This window comes from Nuphar pumila, chromosome 2 (genome assembly GCF_984573655.1).
Source record: "Nuphar pumila chromosome 2, dmNupPumi1.hap1.1, whole genome shotgun sequence".
NCBI classification, from domain to species: Eukaryota; Viridiplantae; Streptophyta; class Magnoliopsida; order Nymphaeales; family Nymphaeaceae; genus Nuphar; species Nuphar pumila.
Window position 1 is genome coordinate 5,209,694 of NC_143250.1, and position 19,799 is coordinate 5,229,492.

The 19,799-nt window shown below is 39.2% G+C and overlaps 1 protein-coding gene across 2 annotated transcripts; it reads left to right on the plus strand.

Moving 5' to 3' along the window:
• The first annotated feature begins 10,587 nt into the window (after positions 1 to 10,587).
• LOC149844562 (internal alternative NAD(P)H-ubiquinone oxidoreductase A2, mitochondrial-like) lies at positions 10,588 to 19,572 on the plus strand. 2 transcript variants are annotated; one of them, XM_089994839.1, is made up of 9 exons: positions 10,588 to 10,752; positions 14,419 to 15,233; positions 15,667 to 15,880; positions 16,791 to 16,951; positions 17,074 to 17,139; positions 17,233 to 17,396; positions 17,499 to 17,613; positions 17,938 to 18,117; positions 19,109 to 19,572. In XM_089994839.1, exons 2-9 carry the CDS (start codon positions 14,589 to 14,591, stop codon positions 19,259 to 19,261), a joined length of 1,698 nt encoding a protein of 565 aa, XP_089850965.1. In that variant the 5' UTR covers positions 10,588 to 10,752; positions 14,419 to 14,588; the 3' UTR covers positions 19,262 to 19,572. The 2 variants fall into 2 exon arrangements, with proteins under 2 accessions (XP_089850965.1, XP_089850968.1); XM_089994842.1 differs by lacking the exon at positions 10,588 to 10,752 and adding an exon at positions 10,848 to 11,226.
• The last annotated feature ends 227 nt before the right edge of the window (positions 19,573 to 19,799 follow it).

The window sequence follows — 19,799 nt, forward strand, 5'->3', positions numbered from 1 at the left end:
AAATGGATCCATATTACACATCCAGTATTCTAATTATCTGGATTTAACCTTGTAAAACTCAAGCCTATATAAAAATATGTCATTATTAGGTCCAAATATTTGGGCTGATACAATCCAGATTCAACATAAAACTTGGATCAAATCTAGATCCATACAATATATCTGATAATATATATATATATATATATATATATATATATATCAATTCAGGATCCATATCCCATATTCGGGTATAACACTTATCTAGCTCTAATCATAAATCTTGGATCAAATTTCGATCCATATTCTATATAGTAATAGACTTATCCAGATCAACCACAAATTTGAATCAAATCTAGTGCCATTTCATATGGTAATAGACTTATCCGGATCGATCATAAACATTGATCAAATCTAGATCCATATTCCATATGGTAATAGACTTAGCTAGATCAATCATAAACTTGGATCAAATCTTGATCCATACAAGTTCAACAAAACCCAATAACATTGTTTGGATCCAAATACTAATTTAACTAGATCTATACTTTATCAATTTGATCTATCGAGATCCATATATGTTCAACTGATATGCTTTATTAGATCAAACTAGATATATGTTACCTTACTAGATCCAAACATATGATCTAATACTAATCAGATCTAATCTTGATCCAAACACTATATTCAATAAATCTTATAAATAAACTTCATCTAAATAAAAAACAGATCAATGCAAACCATACTAGATCTAGATATAATATGATAAAAAATATATACATGATATTAAGCATATAAAAAAATGCAATAACAAAAGGAATTTCAGGATTTAAAGAGTTTTACTGGATCCAACCAAGTCTTTATGAAACTACTTGTACCAACTCGATCCAAACCTGTCTAGATAACACTCTGGGAGGTATTCCGCTAACCAGAAGTACTTTTCTACAAAAACAGAAAAGTCAAAAACAGTTCTGGTTAAAATCAACAATTCAGAACATAATATCTATAAATTTCTTATTTTAACAAAAAACTCTAGGTGATTTTCTGTAATTTCAAAAAAAACTTTAAGATTGTTCTCAACAAACCAAAAAATATGATCCTATCTCGAGAATTAACTAGAGGACAAGCCTGTTTTTGAAAATTTCAAAAATACTGCCTCTATTAAAAAAATAATAGAGGCCTCCAAAAGTAATATGGAAACCTTGAGAGATTTGAAAATTGTCGGCCTTCGTCCTTAGGGGATCATCTTCACCCTCCGGCAATGTCATTGCCCTCCGGCTATCGTCAATCAGCTGAGGAACTCCACCATCTCCTAGCAGTCACCTGGTCGGAGCCCTGCAGCTCGTCAGCAGCACTTGTGCACAAGAATGATGATGGGAGGGAGAACAATGATGGTGTAGCTAGGGCAACTCGTCATCCTCACAAGGTACATTTCTGGTGACCCTTATTTTTTCTTTTGTGTTGGGTCATCCGTAGAGGGCAGAGAGTGGGTTGGTGTTGCCTCCTTGCTGATGGACTTCGTTGTCGGCCAACGATCGGTTGGCCTCCGCTGAGGAGGGTCAACTTTCCTCAATGGTGTTGTTGGCCACCCCTTTTTCCCATATTCAAACAAATGAAGCCTTAGTTGGTTCAATCGAATTGACGAGATTGTCGCCAAAAAAAAATTCCTACAGTGATGAGGCCGACGATCGACTTTCACCCAGACGATGATGGTTGGAGTGGCGACCTGGTCCAACTTGGCACTATGCTTCTAGACCATCATACCACATGACCTCATCTCCCACTCCACCGTGTCAGTAGCATTGCCACCAATAGTTTTGCTCTCGTTCATCAACGTCGTTGGAGCCGTGCTCTTTGTCTCTCTTCTAAATTTGCAGATCTGATGCAGGTCACTGACGAGTTGTGGAGACACGTCATGTCCTACAAGGTGTTGTGGACTGAAGTTGTAGGCTTGTTCTCCGTCCGCTCCATCACCACGATCATCACAGGTGAGCCAAATAGCAAAAAATAAAAAACTTTTTGGGCATCTTCCTCTTCTATTTCTTTCTTTGACTGAGGGGTTCAGCTCTGGATCAAGATCCATATCTGGGATTTGTAGAGAGATGGCTCATTCTCCCAGCTCAGAACCAGAAACAATGGGTACAACATGAGGTTGATCCCCACTAGACAATGTTTTCTCTCTCGGGGCATCAACAAGTGCGACAGGCGACTTGGCTTGCAGGTCAAGCTTCTAATGGGGTTGGTTTTCTTTCTGTCACCTGTGTTGCACATTGTCAATGAGACAACTATTGATCCTCAATTTTTTTTTCTTGTGGCGCGTTGTACACCTCTACCACGAGCTTTCGATTCTAACCTAGCCTCTTCAACGAGTCTTTGCACACATTGAAACCATGACTCTAATACCACTGACAGAGGTTCAAAAGATGTGTGTAAAGTACAGGTGAGAGAGAATAGTCAAATGTTGAGAATAACAACCTGCTTTAAGAGGGATCCTAAATGTGATTATTGAGTTCTCTGTGTATATCATGCAGAGGCAGGAGCTGGAATAATTTATCCTCTCCTGGTTAGCCGTTACTCAGCTATAACCAACTTCATTGGATTTCCAAACTTGTTGAGAATCCAATAAAGAGTGGGCCCACCACTATCCTGGTGGTTCCTATCTCACTGGCCCACTGCTCAAGTGGGTCATTGGATTCTATGTGAGACTCATTTGGCCATACTGGATTCGTACCAAGATCCAATAATGTTATGCTTTTGATAGTAATACAATCTAACTTTATATGATTGCTCTCCTTTTCAATCGGTTCATAACATTGGTGCAAGATGGGATGATGTGAGTTGTTTTGATTGTAGTAGTCGAAAGCTTGCAGAAAAAATAATTATAATTTTCTTCTATTAGGCATTTGTCAATTGTTGTCACCATCGACGATCGGCAATAGCAGCCGACGATGGCTACCCCCAACGACAAGTTTCAAATGTCACCAACAACAAGGAGGTCGTTGTCGAGGGTATCCCGACCTGGGTAACTGACCCAATCCGAAACTGAACCTAAAGGGTTTTGAGTGGATCAGGTTGTTGTTGCTCATTACGGACATGATCCAGACCCAGACCCGGACCCGGACCCAAGGATCCAGGTGGATCAGATTTGTGTTGTGTCCCGAGGCGGGCCCAATCCACAAACTGGATCCATTATGGTTTGGGTGGATCGGGTAAGGACCCAATCCCTATACCGGACCCAAACACATTTAGGTTCCAGGTCTAGGTCTGACCCGGACAGACCAAACCCAAGTTTCAGGTCTGACCCAGATCCTTTATAAAAATGAGTCTGGATTTGGATTCTGTATCTTGATACATTATGAATTTGAATTGGGTCTAGATTGTGGGATCCAACCCAAGACCCAGTCATGATTTAATCTGGATCTAGATTAGATTTGGATCAAGGGATCCAATCCAAAATCCATTGAAACTGAATTTAGATTCAAATTAAGTGAGTTTAGGTTGGAAATAAGGTCCATGTACTATTTAAACCTTTTGTACTTCTGCGTTCATTTCACGGTGAAGGGACCTACCATCACCCTAAAGTAAACCCCTTTTCTACCTTTTAGCATCAAACAGATGTCCCCACGACATCAATATCAATGCTTCATACACCTTTAAAAATATTGATTTCATCTAAAAAGAACGAGATCTAAGATGCAGATCCATTGAAAATAAAAGGATATGATTTGCACCAAACAAACAGGAGAGGACAAGGATAGGATATAGACCGTGCACACATTTTTTTTCTTTTTTGAAACAGTGTTCATACTGTCATGTGCTCCTGTTTCAAAAGGAAAGTAGCATGGGAGAGGGAAACACATCCTCTTTGGGAAGCTGGATGCCGTGTCCCATAATTGTGTGGGTGTGTGTGGGCCCCACACAGCAGGCATCCCATTGAATCAAACACACCTTTAGGGTATGTTGGACTCATTGTCCAGATTAAGACAGAACATCTTGCCCAGGATGGACAGGACAGGTGTCCTGTCCACGACACACTGTCCAAGTTTGTGCTGACTAGGGTTCTTTTTTTTAACTGTTCTATCCTCACCGTTTCAGGGGTAGGTACAATAAAGGGTTGTGTCATGCATCTGCGATTTGATCACAGACATGTGATGTGCGTCTGCGGTGACCTACACGGATGCATGGGACACAGCGCCCTAACGAACATCATCCAACTTTTGTGGGTATGTAACCGGACAGGCCATGAACCCCATAGGCTGGTCCAAACGGGTAGTGGAGTCAAACCTTGCTTCACTTGGGGGGATGGCCATGGACTTCATATGCGAAAGATCATGTGGAGTTATTTTCTTTTGTTTTAGGGAAGATTGTGTGGAGGTTGAAGCATGACATTGTGGTGGCTTTGGGTTAATGCGCGCTCATCACGGATCATGGTGGATCATGGACCACACAATCTATAGATCGATGAACGATTGGCCCATCAGAAGTGTGGGCCAGGCAGCTAGTCAATGAACCATGCCAGTCAAACCTGACCCACTACCGGGCTGCTTAGCCTGGTCAATGCAGAATCAGGTCAAACATACCTTGACCTGTCTTGGCCTCTCTTTTTTCATATTTGAAAAAAAAAAAAAATCTGTCAAACGAAATTACAATGAAACCAACCACGCACTTCAAACTCATGATGTCCAACATGCATGCATCTTTAGAGTTGAGATATCCCCCATACGTTTGAGGTTGCAAAGAAACTTTCAATCTTTTTCATATGTTCATAGCTTTTAGAGGTGGCCCACACGGGGTTTTTTCTCGCTTGGGTGAGGGTTCTTAGTCATAAAAAAATATATATGATTCATAAATCATGTGGTCATATAATCAATGGCACGAAAGCATTCATACTATTTTGCGAAGATCAAAGCTGATTTAACGTCATCTTGGTCCAGGTTTCCTTAGGTTGTTAATTTTCTTATAACATGGATTCCGAACAGGCACGAGATACAGAAAATTAAACACTAAACTGGTTAAACTCAAACATTATTATGAAAATGAAAAATGCCCTAAACGCAAAAGTTATTAAAAGTAAATAGTGTCCAACACTACCCGCCCGAATGGCTCGTGTCATTGAGGAGAAGGTACTGACCTCCTCATTCTTTTGGTCCTACCCAGAGTTTAGCTTCGACCCTGCAGCAAGGGACGCTGCCATGGATTTCGAACTTGTGACGTCCTGTCAACCTGGTGACATTCACAAGTCGCTCTTATCAGATGAGTGAAGCCCTTATGGGCACCCAGAGTTTAATCCTTAAGCATGAAACTTAGTTATGAAAAAATAGAAAAGAAATAGTGTCCGACACGTCACAAGATATCACAGTCATGTGTTAGAGACACTGTACCCGATATGGCGTGTTCCTGTGACAGCTTTTGACATCACACAATCAAGGCATCTCACATTGGAACACAAACTCGGGTCCATTTTTGTCCACACCCTGACATCAGTTTAGGCCGAGACTTCTAGATAATAGGTTTGGGTGTGAATAATTTCACAAATATTTGTGCATTATCTTGGGGATAGGGCCAGTCAGGGATGGGGCCCAGTGCCTGATTGAGGTTGATCGAGAGCTTAGTGCACCATTTTGTGCAATCATATTGCACCCGATCCGAACTCGGTTTCAGTACCCTTCAATTACCGTGACCAGAGGTTCTTTTTGCAAGTCATATTGACATCTACGCGTTTTTGTGTTTAGTTTATCGTTCTTATTGTTAACCCTAGATTCCAATCATAGTGACAAATATCGCAAGATTTATGAAAAATTTGCAATAATATCATGAGAAATTGCCTGAAAGTTTAATATGGCAATTCCTTATGAGATTTTCAAAATATCACAAGATTTATGAAAAAAACATAAATACTGTGATTTAAACGTGATATTTATGTTTAAACAGCTATATATGTATCATGAAAAAATCGTGTATTTTATTTTTAAATAGTTTTTATTAATATTTTCTTATAAAAATATTTTTTATATTTTAAATTTATTTTTTATTGTCAAGATTTTGCCAAATAATGCAAGATATTTGAAAAAATTTCAAATTCTCACGAGTTTTTTAGAAACTAGATTTTGCCATTTTTAACGTTTGTGACTATGATTTCATAACCTCCACCCTAACATTGATGACGAGGAATCAAAATCAAGACCAACTTTTTTATTTCTTTACAACGCAGAATCTACCCGGTTCGTGCCTCATTGGTCCCACTATATATTGGTAGCCTCCAGGAAAATGGACTGACCCCCACAGTGGCGCTTTGTGGGTTTGGATTTGATCTCAGTGAGAATCGAACTCTTGACATCCATAGCTTTCATACTACAGTTACCGACAGTGCCTCCCTAAAGGGGGGGGGGGGGGGGGAGCATGCTTCCTCGAAAGCGTGCTTTTGAAACAAAAAAAACATCACTTTTCCCAAATGGGAAACTCACTTCCCATTTGGGTCAAGCACACTTCTCACTCGCTTCTTAAATCGCTTTCCTGGTGCATTTTTTTTTTCTCACATGTTTTCTTTTTGCTTCCTATTAGCTTTCCCCTTATTTTGCCCTCGCTTCTCACACGTTTCCCTCTTGTTTCTCAGTCATTTCTCTTGTTTTCTTCATGTTTCTTTGTGCGCTTTTCAGACTCTTTCGCGGTAGCTTATAAAATGAATTCAAATTTATGCTTCATATTACTTTTTGATACTCACTTTCCTCCTTCGGCTTGTCTGACAGGAGCAGTTAGTGCATGTCACCTTGTATTGGAATGTTGCAAGTTCGAATCTCAATGGTATATGGTTGTATAACTGGGTCTGCCTAACTCCAGTTTTCTCTGTCTGACAAAAAAAAACTATGCTCCATAGATACTGCAACCCATGAAAAAGTTGATAACAGGAACTTAATTATTTCGTCACTGAAACTGTCATATTGATATTTTATATATTTAGTAACTTTACAATAAACCATCAAGTAGATTATCATATACAGATTCCAATCTGATTAATTTATACATTAAACTACTGAATTCCCCTTGAAATTCTGTGTTCTGGTTCTATTATATGGTTCTTCCGATCGTACTTCATCGCATCATCCTCATTTCACGGATCTCTTCCAATCTTCACTAAGTGAATTGGCTTCATAAAAAAACACAAAAAAAAATTTGAATCGAATCTAGATGAATCGATGAACATTTTACCATCAGATGGTACGTGTTGTTATAAAAAATTTATTAAAAAAAATAACATAAAATTGAATTGCATTAGCCTTGAATCAGCTGCTTTCGAATCTTTGCACCCATTCAATCTGAATGGGCAGACTCAGACCATTTTTTTTTTGGGCAAGTTGGGGTTAGGCGGACCCCTACCAGAACAACAGCCGCCCCATGTGGCAGAGGGATTCGATCCTGGGCCTTCAGCTTGACACATGACCATGCTTACCCCCATGGGATACCACCTCGGTGATTCGGACCCATAAGGCTAAGGCCTAACTTTGTTACTTTGCTCTTGTGGGATTCATTGGGTGATTGAAAACTTAAAATCATCACCATCATTATTGTCCAAGATGCGCTTGGATGTAGGCCTCACAAGACCTGAGCCTAAGACCACTCCATTAAAGGCTCTGTTTGGGAACTGTAGTTAGGAGCGGCGATGGGGGATTCAGGAAATGCCAGTGGCATCCACCATCGACTGGAATTTCATTTTTAAGAGAGGAGATGGATATCTGAATGGAATTGGGAGGAGAGATGGTATTATAAATCGGCAGATTTCAACAACGACCTCACAAGGATGTTGCCAACTATCATCACAGCTCCCAAACAAAGCCGTTGTTGCATGATAAAAGTGTCATGCCTGTTGGTAGGGCTGTCAATGGGTCAGGTTTGACTCAGACCTTACCCGTACTAAACCCCATAGGGTCAGGGTTTGGTGATAAATAAGAATATTTAAATAGAATTCGGGTCGGACTTGAAATGTCTGATTGATATATGGAACCGAGTATGGTTTGTGAACTTTCATACAAGACCCAGGCCCGCCTACCTAAGTTCCAACTAAGATCAGCAATTTTTTTCAATGTAAAGAAGATAAAAAATTATAAATTTATCGGGTATGGTCCGGGTCTGGTTCTTGTAATCCTTATAAGATTTGTGTATGGTTTCTCTTATGGTGGGGTATGATTGAACCTGGATATGGGCCTAGTACCAGCATGTCAAATCAAGTTTGGGTCTGATTCCACCTGGGTCTGAACGAACCCGACCCATTGACACCCCTACCTGTTGGGTCTTATATTTTGACGAGTGCTAATGACTGACTAACTGGAGACGGTTCTAACCTTCTTCCTTTTGCATGAAATGCTTACTTGAAAGACTAAGCACTTTACTATTACACCAATCAAACACCCGCCTATTAACATATTTTATACGGAATTTTATATGAATGCAAACAAAATTTGTTGGTTAAACATTTTAGTCATGAGACCCTTTTTCTGCCTATTCAGCTTGTGGAATTGAAAGCTTATTAATCACAAAATTGAAATTTTGGCCACAAATGCAATTCTCAAGTTATAAATGAAACAAAAGAATACCAAATTTTTTCACCTATATGCAAGCAAAAGTTAGGCAACACATGCACGTATTTTGTATTACATATAACCCACAAAGCAAAAATCTAGTTTTTGTGAAATTGGAAATTCCACTAAACAAACACAGCTCAAGGCCCTCTTGGTCTAAAGCACATGAGGTCGCAGACACCAGACATGACTTTGAGTTTGATCAATTCAGATCCGATGTGGATCTGGACCCAAACCCATTTATTAACAATGGAAGATCTGACCCTCATATGACTTGTCTATATCCTATACAACAAGTAGAGGTGAAAATTGGTCGAATTCGGGCTGGTTCATGGTTGATAAGTGCCAGTGAAGAAGGTCCAGATACGAACTATAATCCTGTTTGGATTGGATGGAGTCAAATCCAATCAAGTTCCAACACAACCTTGGTGAAAAACAAGAAATTTTATGCACACACACGCACATGGTATATTAATGAAAACGGATCAGATTCAGGATGGATATTTATGGATCTAAATCAAAATCCGAATCTAAAATTTAAACATTAGATCCAATGAGGTAAGGTTGAATCCGAATCTGAAATATGTATGGTACGATTGGATCGAGCAAAAATATAACCAAAATAAATATTTACATGTAAGAAAAAAAAAAACAATCAGAACTGATTTTGATTCGGATCGATTTCATATCTGACTTAAAGTGCTAATCTGAATCTAACTCCAATCCAAAAGTAATTAGTTTGAGCATATCCAAATCTGATCCGAAAGCACATTCCTATCTTACTTAAAGGATCCAGACCCATAAATAACATGTTGGAGTCTGATCAGATATCTGATTCACTTGCAGCACTAACGTATTAGCATTTTCACTGGGATTCAAGTTAGAGATCCAACCACATCTGACCCATTTCCACCCGAAGCTTAGGCGTTCGAACACTTATCATTGTCATATATATTGGATTTTCTTTGCCTACGCCGAAGCAAAGTGACTCCCTAGGGGTGAGGGGTAAGCACATCGAGTTTTATGCTACCAGACAACAATACTAAGTATGGGTGTACCAAACCCTATAAGGTCAAGGTTTGGTGATAAATAAGAAGGCCATATTAGAATCCTGGTCGGATCCAGTCTGATTAATATATGGATCCAGGTATTGTTTGTGAAATTGCATACCAGACTCGGCCTTGACCTGAGTTCCGGTTAAGATCCATAACTTTCAATGTAAAAATGAACAAAACATTTATTTTATCGGGTATGGTCCTGGTGGTTGATGTAATCCTTATAAGATCTGGGTATGGTTTCTTTTATGGTGAGTCTGATTAGACTTGGGTCGAAACCCGTACCATCATATCAAGTCAGGTTTGCGTCTGGTTCTACCTAGGTCCAAAGCAAACCCAACTCGTTGACACCCCTAACTGTAAGTATGACACGCAGAGATAGCACGACTAGGTCTAGGCCTTTGACTGTAAAAAAAAATCTTGTGGTAGATATCCTGTTTGGATTCAGTAGAGTTTGTATTCAAGTTGTTGCAAAATATGAAAATAAGAAGGCCAGATTAGAATCCGGGTCAGATCCAAAAGGTCAGATTATAAAATATACAAAATTTAAAAAAATACGTAAAAATGACATGATGTAAGAAAACTTAGAATAAAGTGCTAGTATGATGATATTACAATAAAATATTGTCATATTTCAGGATATTCGTTATATTTGTGAACCGATTCCGATCCTATCCGCTCCCAAAGATGCATAGCGACCAAAAATCTCGAGAACTTTTATTTTCATGACTTCCGAAGTTCCCATTTTTAGACCACAAACTCCGGATAATTAAAAAATTCAGAATCTCCTAGATCTTCGGCGCGGTCGCCAAACGGGGTCCCATTTTAACGACGACCACGTCCAAAAGATACAGCTTGACATACGCGTCACCCTCGTGACATCACCACCGTTCAAACCTCTCTCCTCGTAACATCACTACCGTTCAAATCCCTTCCCCTCCCTCTCTCTATTTATTGGACTCTCTTTTGCAAACTCAACTACATCATTCTTCAAATTCCAGAACACAGCGTTCGTTTCTCTCCAGAATTCCCGGAGTTCTTTTGATCGAGATCGTCAAAGCAAGAAAAGAGATCCCAAAAGAGGAGAGGAAGAAACGAAGAAGGAGACGCCCAGCACACTCCGAAAACAGCGGTCCTTCTAGAAGGTTCCTTCCTCGAAACCCCCACCCTTCTTTCCTCACTGTCCATCTCCTCCCTTTCTTCTCCTTCTTCGCGTTGATTTTTGAATTTCTCTTATTAAAATAGCTCGTGAGTTCTCTATCGTCTAATTCGTCTCTGATCTCGTTTTCAGCTTTTGACCACAATAAATTACACGTTTTTGGTTGTCTTTCGTTTTCTGGCGTCGTGTTTGGTTGGCGCGAGTTAATGCTTTTCTGGAATTTAATAATTCGAGATGCGGACCGTGATTTGAACAATAGTCAGAGATTCCGGAATATTTCGTGCTCCACAAGAAACGGAGAAGCGCCTGGGTTCGGATCTATAAGACCGACCCGTCCTTTGGTCTTTTTTTTAGCATTCTGTTTGTTCGTATCCTTTTCTGGATCTGGAAAAGGTGAGAATTTGCAGTACTTTTTTTCGGAGTTTGTGCCAATTTGGCTGGATTCTGATGGTCCTTATAGGTGAGTGATTTAAACTCAAGTTTTTATGTGTTTTTGGCATGGTTTTCAATAGGCCCTGAATTTCATAAGGTCATTCGGTTCCTTTTCTTGTTCTGGTTTTTCTTGAACTTCGTTTAACTTCCTTTTTCCCTTCATGTCGGGGTAACACCATTCTTTGGCTTAAGAACTCATCTTTCATGTTGTAAGTACGTATTGCTTGTCCTTCTCTTACCGTTCTTATCAAACGGTTTAAGTTTGCTTTCGGATTTTGGCGGATATTAGGCCTGAATTTGGAGGGAGTTTCCTTTCTGGTTTCTATCTTTCTTTTTTCTCACCTGGAGATTTTTGTTCTCGTTTTGTTCTGTAACTGCCTTGTATTTTGGAGGCGAGAGAATATCTGAGATCGATAATGCAACTGACGGAAAGATATGAATTATTTGTATGCATTTCCTCTGTAGTTGTGAACAGGGGAGAAATGTGCATAGTTTATATTTGAGATGTAAGCATTGTTTCGGTGGATACAAGGAAGCAGGGACCATCTGGCCACCAAAAAGTCGGGTCACACGTTAGGGCCCTTCAAAAAACCATGATTGCAGGCGTTTTTGTGCTTGATCTGAACCAGTAGATGTGCGTATTACAGTTTATTTGGCAGAAAAAAATATTATAATAGGTATTTTTCATGCTCAGATGTGTTTTTTAGAGAGATGAAATATCAACGGTTGATGTCCGACTTAAACTTGATCATAAACGTTCAAGTTTTTTGTTAAATCGGTTCGATCCGGAGCATATTGTTGAGTAAATAAGCAATAATAAATGCATTTGTCGGTTCAGATCAAGCGTGACAGAGAGTAGGGATCATCCTGCCACCAAACAAAAAAGAAAGCTAGGTCACTCGTCAGGATCCTACAACTATAATTTTTGAAGGGTCCTGACGAGTGACCTAGCCTTTTCTTGGTGGCAGGATGATTCCTACTCGATCGAGAGAGAGAGAGAGAGAGAGAGAGAGAGAGAGAGAGAGAGAGAGAGAGAGAGAGCATGTAATTTGTAAGTTTTAGTTGCTCTTTGGCCGTGGAATGGTTCTCAAATGATTCATGGGAGATCTATAAAGGAGAAACAAGTATTCAATTGCAATTATGTTCATATTCTATCTTTGAAATATAGAGATGCTTTTTCTTTAATGTGAAAGTATGAATTAGATGCAAAGAACTTATGAAGAGACAGTCCCACATGCAGTTCTCTTTGGTTGCCATTCAGTTTTCCCTGTTCATGAGTGATATATCGCATGAGATTTTCTCAGGATGGATGCAATTGCGTGTTTTATGTGTAATTGGTGCAGAAACATGAAATTTTGGTTTCTGCTTACTTTTTCATTGCTGTTTTACTTGTGCATGTGTGAATTTTGGCTATATGCTGCTAAGGTGGTTGAGATCAATTTGAACTTTTCTATAAATATCTGTTTTCTCTGTATGAAATTACTTGGCATTAATAAATAGCCTTGCGACTTTTTTTCTATAGGGGACGTTTGAATGGCATAAGAAATGATCCCCAAGGATTATTTATTCTGCTTTTGCTGTGGACCCGTTGTCCATCTCAAACACCAAAGAAATAATCCAGGATTATTTCTTCTTCTTTTGGCCTATTTATCCCAGATTTTGAATGCAGGGATAAATAGTCAACGACTATTCTTCCCTGCAATCAAACACCCTCTTAATGTGACTTCTCAACTTTGTGAATTGGATGAGTGAAAAATGAACTTTTGTTCTTTTAAGGCTCTGTTGGGAGCTGGGCATTGGAGGCAGTTTACAGATTTGGAAAAGTGAAATGTCAGTTCGTGAACTGGAAGCTACCAGCTCTAGGAGGTGGTAATCGCCGATGCTGGTTTTGAATGCAAATACAAAGGAGTATATGTCTACTGCCTCACTTCTTTCCAAACCAACCATTGTCAAAATGGTTTCACAGAACTCCAAACCAACATCCTCAATCCCTATTATCCTACCCGACTGCTAGCTCCTGCACTAGGATATGGTAGTTGCCGATTCTGATCTTCAGTGAAAATTCAAAGGAGTGTCTCAACTACCTCGCTTCTCTGATAATAACCATCATAAAAGTAGTTTGACTAAATTCCAGATCAAATCCCCAATTCCTATCCCAACTACTAGCTCCCACACAATCTAAATGTCGTGTAAGAGGTTCATCTGATAACTAGATTTAATTATTTTTTGGTTCTTCCAAAGTCGACTTTTTTAGTCTTTTCTACCCCTTTTTCATTTTTGTTGCTTAATGCATATGTGGCAATGGCAGATCCCTCAAGCTTTCTTTTTCCTTTGTCACCAGTGAACCATCCCCTACTAAATAATGTAAATAACTAAATATCCCTTGGTGTTTACAAAGGGGTTTTGTATCATTTGTCTGGTTGGAGGATGGAAGTTCTCCAAGGCCTTATTGTTGGATCTGTTCCATCAGTAGCTACTTCCATTTCCTTGTAGCCACTGGCTGAAAATGTTGATCTTAACCTTGAATCTCTAGGTAAAATGAAAACATTGTGGCTTGGATTACTGCCTATTGTCAAAGGGTACAGTCAAATGAGTATATTGAACTAGAGGCTGAAAAGCATTTTCTGACCACATTTTACATTTGAAAATGGTTTTACTGTGAGAATGTCCAATATTTGTAACCATTTGTAGATTTTTTTTTTCTTTTGAGAATACCATTTATAGATATTTTACTATGCAGACCTTACAGAGGCATCTCCATTGTCCAACTATTGCATTAATGGCATGTTCTGCTTTCTCCCTGAGCCCAGTAGACACAGAAGTAAAGTCGCCTGTGCCCATCAATCGTACAAAATCAGCCACAACTAGGTTCTGAACTGATCCAGATTAGACCATCAACTCGTGTCAAGTCGTCTTGTGAAATAGATAGTTCATGAAATTAGCTTATCCTATTGACCCTAATCTTCCCATACCTAGCATGGAAAAATCCAACTTGGCTAATTTTCTCCCTTTCTATGTCATGTTTCTTTTCCAAATATTTTGATTTGGCTACTGCATTTACATTTTTCCTAGCTGCTGGTGTTGTTATTTAAAACAAATCTGACATTATTCATAAATTCTTTTGTTTCCCTAGCAATTTTGGATTTCATCATGAAGATATCTGCTATTTGTCCATGGCATTGTTGTTAATTTTAAGCACATTCTTGTACCCCCCATGCAGAATAGCAGCAGAGAGCTCTCTAAGGAGATTTCAGCTTCTCAGTGCCCTTGACAAGAGGATTATCGGTTTTACAAGAAAAGGTTATAGCAATTAACATCTGAGCTTGTAGGTTGCTGTTTTGTGTACTACAAAGAATATAGATAATTGGACTTTGTCATCTGTTGTGTACAATGGCATGGTCAAGATTAGCTGGAAACAGTTTGAGGCATTCATTTAATTCTAATTTGGTTGGAAGGAGGGCCTTGGGTGATCATGTTCTCTGTCAGAGTGTTTTCCAGAACCATATCTATTCAAATTATTGTTGCCACTCATATGTTGGACATGTGAATGAAATAAGTAAAGTGAAGCCTTGGCTGAACAGCGAACTCATTGGGGAAAGTGCAATCAATCAACTAAAAACTCAGAACAGGGGAATCAGTACATCACCCCAGTACCAGTTTCCGTCAGCAGAGAAAGTAACAGACTATGCTGTTCTCAAGGATTATGGGCAAGAAGATGCAGTGGCTGTTGATCGGAACTTTCCTGGTTTGGGACCTACGAAGCCTAATGAGAAACCAAGGATTGTAGTTCTGGGTTCTGGATGGGGTGCCTGCCGATTTCTTAAAGGGGTAGACACAAAGATATATGATGTGGTTTGTATATCACCTCGGAATCACATGGTCTTTACACCTCTGCTTGCTTCCACTTGTGTTGGAACGCTTGAGTTTAGGTCAGTTGCTGAACCAGTTAACCAGATACAAACTGCACTGGCAAAAGCTCCAAATTCATACTTCTTTTTGGCAAATTGCACAGGTTTAGATGCGGACAAACATGTAGTGAGTCTCTCATCTTAATATATTTTTTGTCTCCGTTTTTCTCTTTTGTTCATAATTTTCTAGTGGTTAATGATATTTCTGAGGAAAAAAAGAAAAACTTTGAAGCATTATTAGTCTGAATGTGCACTGCTGTGTTAAGGAAACATTGGTCTTGTATATTTGCAAGAAATGCAAATTTTTTGTGGGAGAAAATTAGCAGGGAATATTTTTATGGATGGTTAGTGCTGTGTATGTGATAGAGCATCAAAAACATAATTCTTTTAGTCACTTATGTTAAACTTGAGTAAATTTATAGAAGATCCTGAAAGGTGCAGGTTCTGGACTAGCCCCTTCAAGAACTATCTGTTCCTCTCCTTTTATTCTTTTGTAGTTTATAATTTCTCTTTTGTCTGATGATCTGTGTGTATGCTTATCCATCTTCTACTTTTATCAGGTCTATTGCGAAACTGTAAATGGTAATGCCCTCCCGCATGAACCATACAAATTTAGAGTTGCATATGACAAGCTGGTTATCGCTGCTGGAGCTGAGCCACTGACTTTCAATATCAATGGGGTAAAAGAACATGCCTCTTTTCTTCGTGAAGTGCACCATGCACAAGAGATAAGAAGGAAGCTTCTCTTGAACTTGATGCTTTCTGAAAACCCTGGTATGAGCCCCTCTTTTATCACATGCTTTGTTATATGAGATGGTAATAGTTTATTAGAAACCTGCTTTTGTTGTCGATTTTCAGTTTTATTATCCGAGTGAGTAGAAACATTAACATTGGTCAACCTCAGGACTGGTGACCCCTTTATATATAATAGAGTATTTCATGCTTTTCTTTATACTTGATGAATGGTGCAACCTCTCATTAGAGATAGAAACTTTCACGTAGGCAGTATGATATTCATATTCCTAATGGAGGCAGATGACCACGTCTCTCCTGTTTATGAATAATTAGGCAGACCTCATTCAAGTTTGTTCATTAGCTTATCAAGTTAAATTAAAGCTTAAAACTAAAGTGTGTTTTTTAATAGAGCCGAACTTGTAATGAGATTCATTAAGAGTTCGGTGAGCTTGTGAAGATAAGTAAGGCAGTATCCTTTTGGAGAGGGTTAAGCAACTTTGGACAAAAAATTAGGAAAGAAGGTTGAAAATGAGGAAACTACAGATAGCTGTCTCTATCTCTTGATAACATAGTTAAGTAGAAATATTTTATCAGAGGGTATGGTTATGCACAACAAAATTTTAATTCTTGCTATCATGAAATTGCAAACATAAGATCAACCTACTATTTGAGAAGGGGTTAAGTAACTTTTTGTCAAGAGATGCAGAGTAGGAGAAAATTGAGTGACTTTTCTTTTGAAATGTTTTTACTTTGTCCAAACTAATGATGAGATGCAATACAATTTTAAAATCATAATATATTCTTTGACGCATTATCCCATTTTGAGAAAAGTTATAAAAGACCAAATTTTTGTGATGACTGCTCCCACTTCTGCCTTCATATATTGTCACTAATTTGTCTATAACATGTTTTAACATGATTGTTGAAATTAATTTGTGAATGATGGCAGGACTAGCGGTTGAGGAAAAGAGGCGCCTTCTTCATTGTGTTGTTATTGGTGGTGGACCTACTGGGGTAGAGTTTAGTGGTGAACTGAGTGACTTCATTATGAGGGATGTGCGTGAAAGATACGTTCACGCTAAGGACTATGTTCATGTTACCCTCATAGAGGTAATCAACCTTATCTATAATAGAAGATATGATGATATAGTTCACTCGTGTTTTTTTTTTCCTGAACATCTACAATTTCTTTTATTCGAAACATCTGACAGTTTGCTCTCCTGCATGAGTAGGCAAATGAGATATTGTCATCTTTTGATGTGGGACTCAGGCAATATGCAACCAGACACTTGACTAAGGTAATGTACAGCTTTTTCATACCACGAATCTGTCCACATGTATTACTTTGCATAACCAAGCAATGAATCATGGAACTTAATGTGAAATTTCAGTCTGGTGTTCGCCTTGTTCGCGGGGTTGTGAAAGAGGTGCAGGCAAAGAAGATCATTCTTAGCGATGGTACTGAGGTTCCCTATGGACTACTTGTCTGGTCTACTGGTGTGGGGCCATCACCATTTGTAAAATCTCTTGATCTCCCGAAATCTCCTGGAGGAAGGTATGCCACAATTGCTTCTATTTGGTGCATATCTCTCTTGTCGTAGCAGTAGGATCTATTTGCATTCTGATGATCTCTTCAACATAATGTGCTCGCTTGTAGGATCGGTGTTGATCAGTGGCTGAGAGTTCCTTCGGCCCATGATGTGTTTGCACTTGGTGATTGTGCTGGATTTCTGGAGGAGACAGGAAAGCCTGTTCTTCCAGCTTTGGCACAGGTTAGCATTGGTTAACATCACAATTTCTATAGAATATAGAACCAAGATTGCTTGAGGTGCATCTGCTAAGGTCTTGTGGCTTAATCCAAAGCTTCTTAAGGTTCATCTTGTGATCGAAACAATGTTTTGGTCAATCGTTAGACCTGACTCCTGAGACCTTTTCTTCTGGATCTGAGGACCTCAGACATAAGTCCCACTGTTCCTGTCAACAAAAAAGATGAAATTTGGTTGCGTGTTTTCATCCTTGTTGAGTATGCAAGTTCTGAAATATTGGGGTAATAACTGTAGCTATTGCTTATTTGAATGTTCTTATGCATTGGTCAGGTTGCAGAGAGGGAGGGCAAATATCTCGTAGAGTTGGTGAACAGGATCGGGAAACAAAACGGAGGGAAAGCTTTCTCTGCTAAAGATGTTCCTCTTGGTGACCCTTTTGTTTACAAGCACTTGGGTAGCATGGCTTCTGTTGGGCGGTACAAAGCACTCGTTGATTTGCGACAAAGCAAGGTATCATGTCTCTCTTCTCATGACATCTTCTCCCCTCAACATGTTTTAGACAAGTTGGCTGGGTCACATGCTGGGTGGCTTCTGTTGACCAGTAGATTAACCATATGCTTAGCACTCACCTTGAACAGAGATCCAGTTGGTCCAGCTTGGTTTCTTATGTCAGACCTGCCTATATTAACCTATAACTAGTCTATGATCTGAGTCTGACCTTGAACCTGGTTTGAGGAATGAGCAAGGAGTCAGCTAAATCTTTGTCTGAACCTGGTCCTGATTAGTAGATATACTTGATGAAACTTATGTAGAGTTGCAGGAAAGTTTGTTTCTGAAACCCACGGATTTGACACCAAAACAAAACTACAAAAATAGAATATCTAGGAAAAACTGAAAATAACTGGAAATTGAATTATCTAAGAAAATTGAGAGTTGAGCAGAGATAATAGCATCTAGAAATCATCCCATTGTATCTTGGTCATAGTGTTCACCTCTTTATCCCTTTATAGATCAGAGGATCTAATTGTAAGAGGGCGAAGTCTCCTCATTGTGATAGGTTTTTAATTAGGATAAGCTTCATAATTCTACCTTCTTTTTAATTTCTAAATATGATTGAAATGCATAATTCAATATCCAAATACAAAAACACGGAATCAAATGAATCCTATTGATCACCCCAAGGGGTTTGGCGCAGTTGAAGGAGCCTTGGGCACTAGGCAGGGTGGTCAGGGTTCCATACTTATGAGATTCAGCCCATTGCATTGATAAGGGCAAGGGTTAAGCCCTTGCTCAGCCTAAGCATGGCAACTTCTTCGGTACAAGGGGTCTGCCACGGGTTTACAACGTAAGTGCGGTAAGCTTAGCCAATGCAATTAGGCCTCTGATCCCAAGGGTGGTTTTCCCATCCATCATGAGAAAAAAAAAGGAACCCTATCGATCCGGTCTGCCTTTCATGCCAGACTCTAATCAATTTTCTTGGTTTTTGGTTTTCCTTGTGCAGGATGAGAGGGGCATAACCATGGCGGGGTTTGTGAGTTGGTTCATCTGGCGGTCTGCCTACTTGACTCGCGTCGTGAGCTGGAGGAACAGGTTCTATGTGGCTGTCAACTGGGCCACCACCTTCGTTTTCGGTAGGGACAACTCAAGGATCTAGTCGCCAGTTCGTGAGGCAGTTGCCACAAAGGCGATCAGCACTAGGTTTATGTGTAGGGTGGTGTCCTTTGCTTCGGGATAAAAAGCAGTGTGCCATCCATTGCTTCAATTTTGACGCTGTCGCTATTCTTTTATTGCTCGGAAATCGCTATAAGTTGGGTTTGTTTACCCTCTTCTATTCACTAAAGTTGGCAATTTTTCGATTTCTATTGAACTAGCCGTGTTTTTAATGCATTTCGAATACTGTTCTAAGGTGTAAAAACACTTGTACTCCTTATTGACAAAGTAGCCTACCTCATATTCGTGCTAAAAGTAACGTGCAACACTTTTTTGTCAATTTTTGTTCGACCAAACATGGTCGAATTGAGTGATTTTAACAAACCATGTATTTGAGAGATGACCAAAGTTTAATAAAATAGGTGGTAAGAGACTCAAATGTATTGCTCCATAAGAAACATTGGTGCACTAATTTTTAACCCAATGCTATAACTGACCACGAACTAGAAATTTTAACAAACATGATCAATTTATTGTTTTCT

Excerpts from the sequence above, each read along its gene's own strand:
- LOC149844562 (XM_089994839.1), top strand. The coding sequence starts at position 14,589 with ATGGCATGGTCAAGATTAGCTGGAAACAGTTTGAGGCATTCATTTAAT. Across the intron at positions 15,234-15,666 it reads TAGATGCGGACAAACATGTA|GTCTATTGCGAAACTGTAAA; the intron begins GTGAGTCTCTCA and ends TACTTTTATCAG. Across the intron at positions 18,118-19,108 it reads TTGATTTGCGACAAAGCAAG|GATGAGAGGGGCATAACCAT; the intron begins GTATCATGTCTC and ends TTCCTTGTGCAG.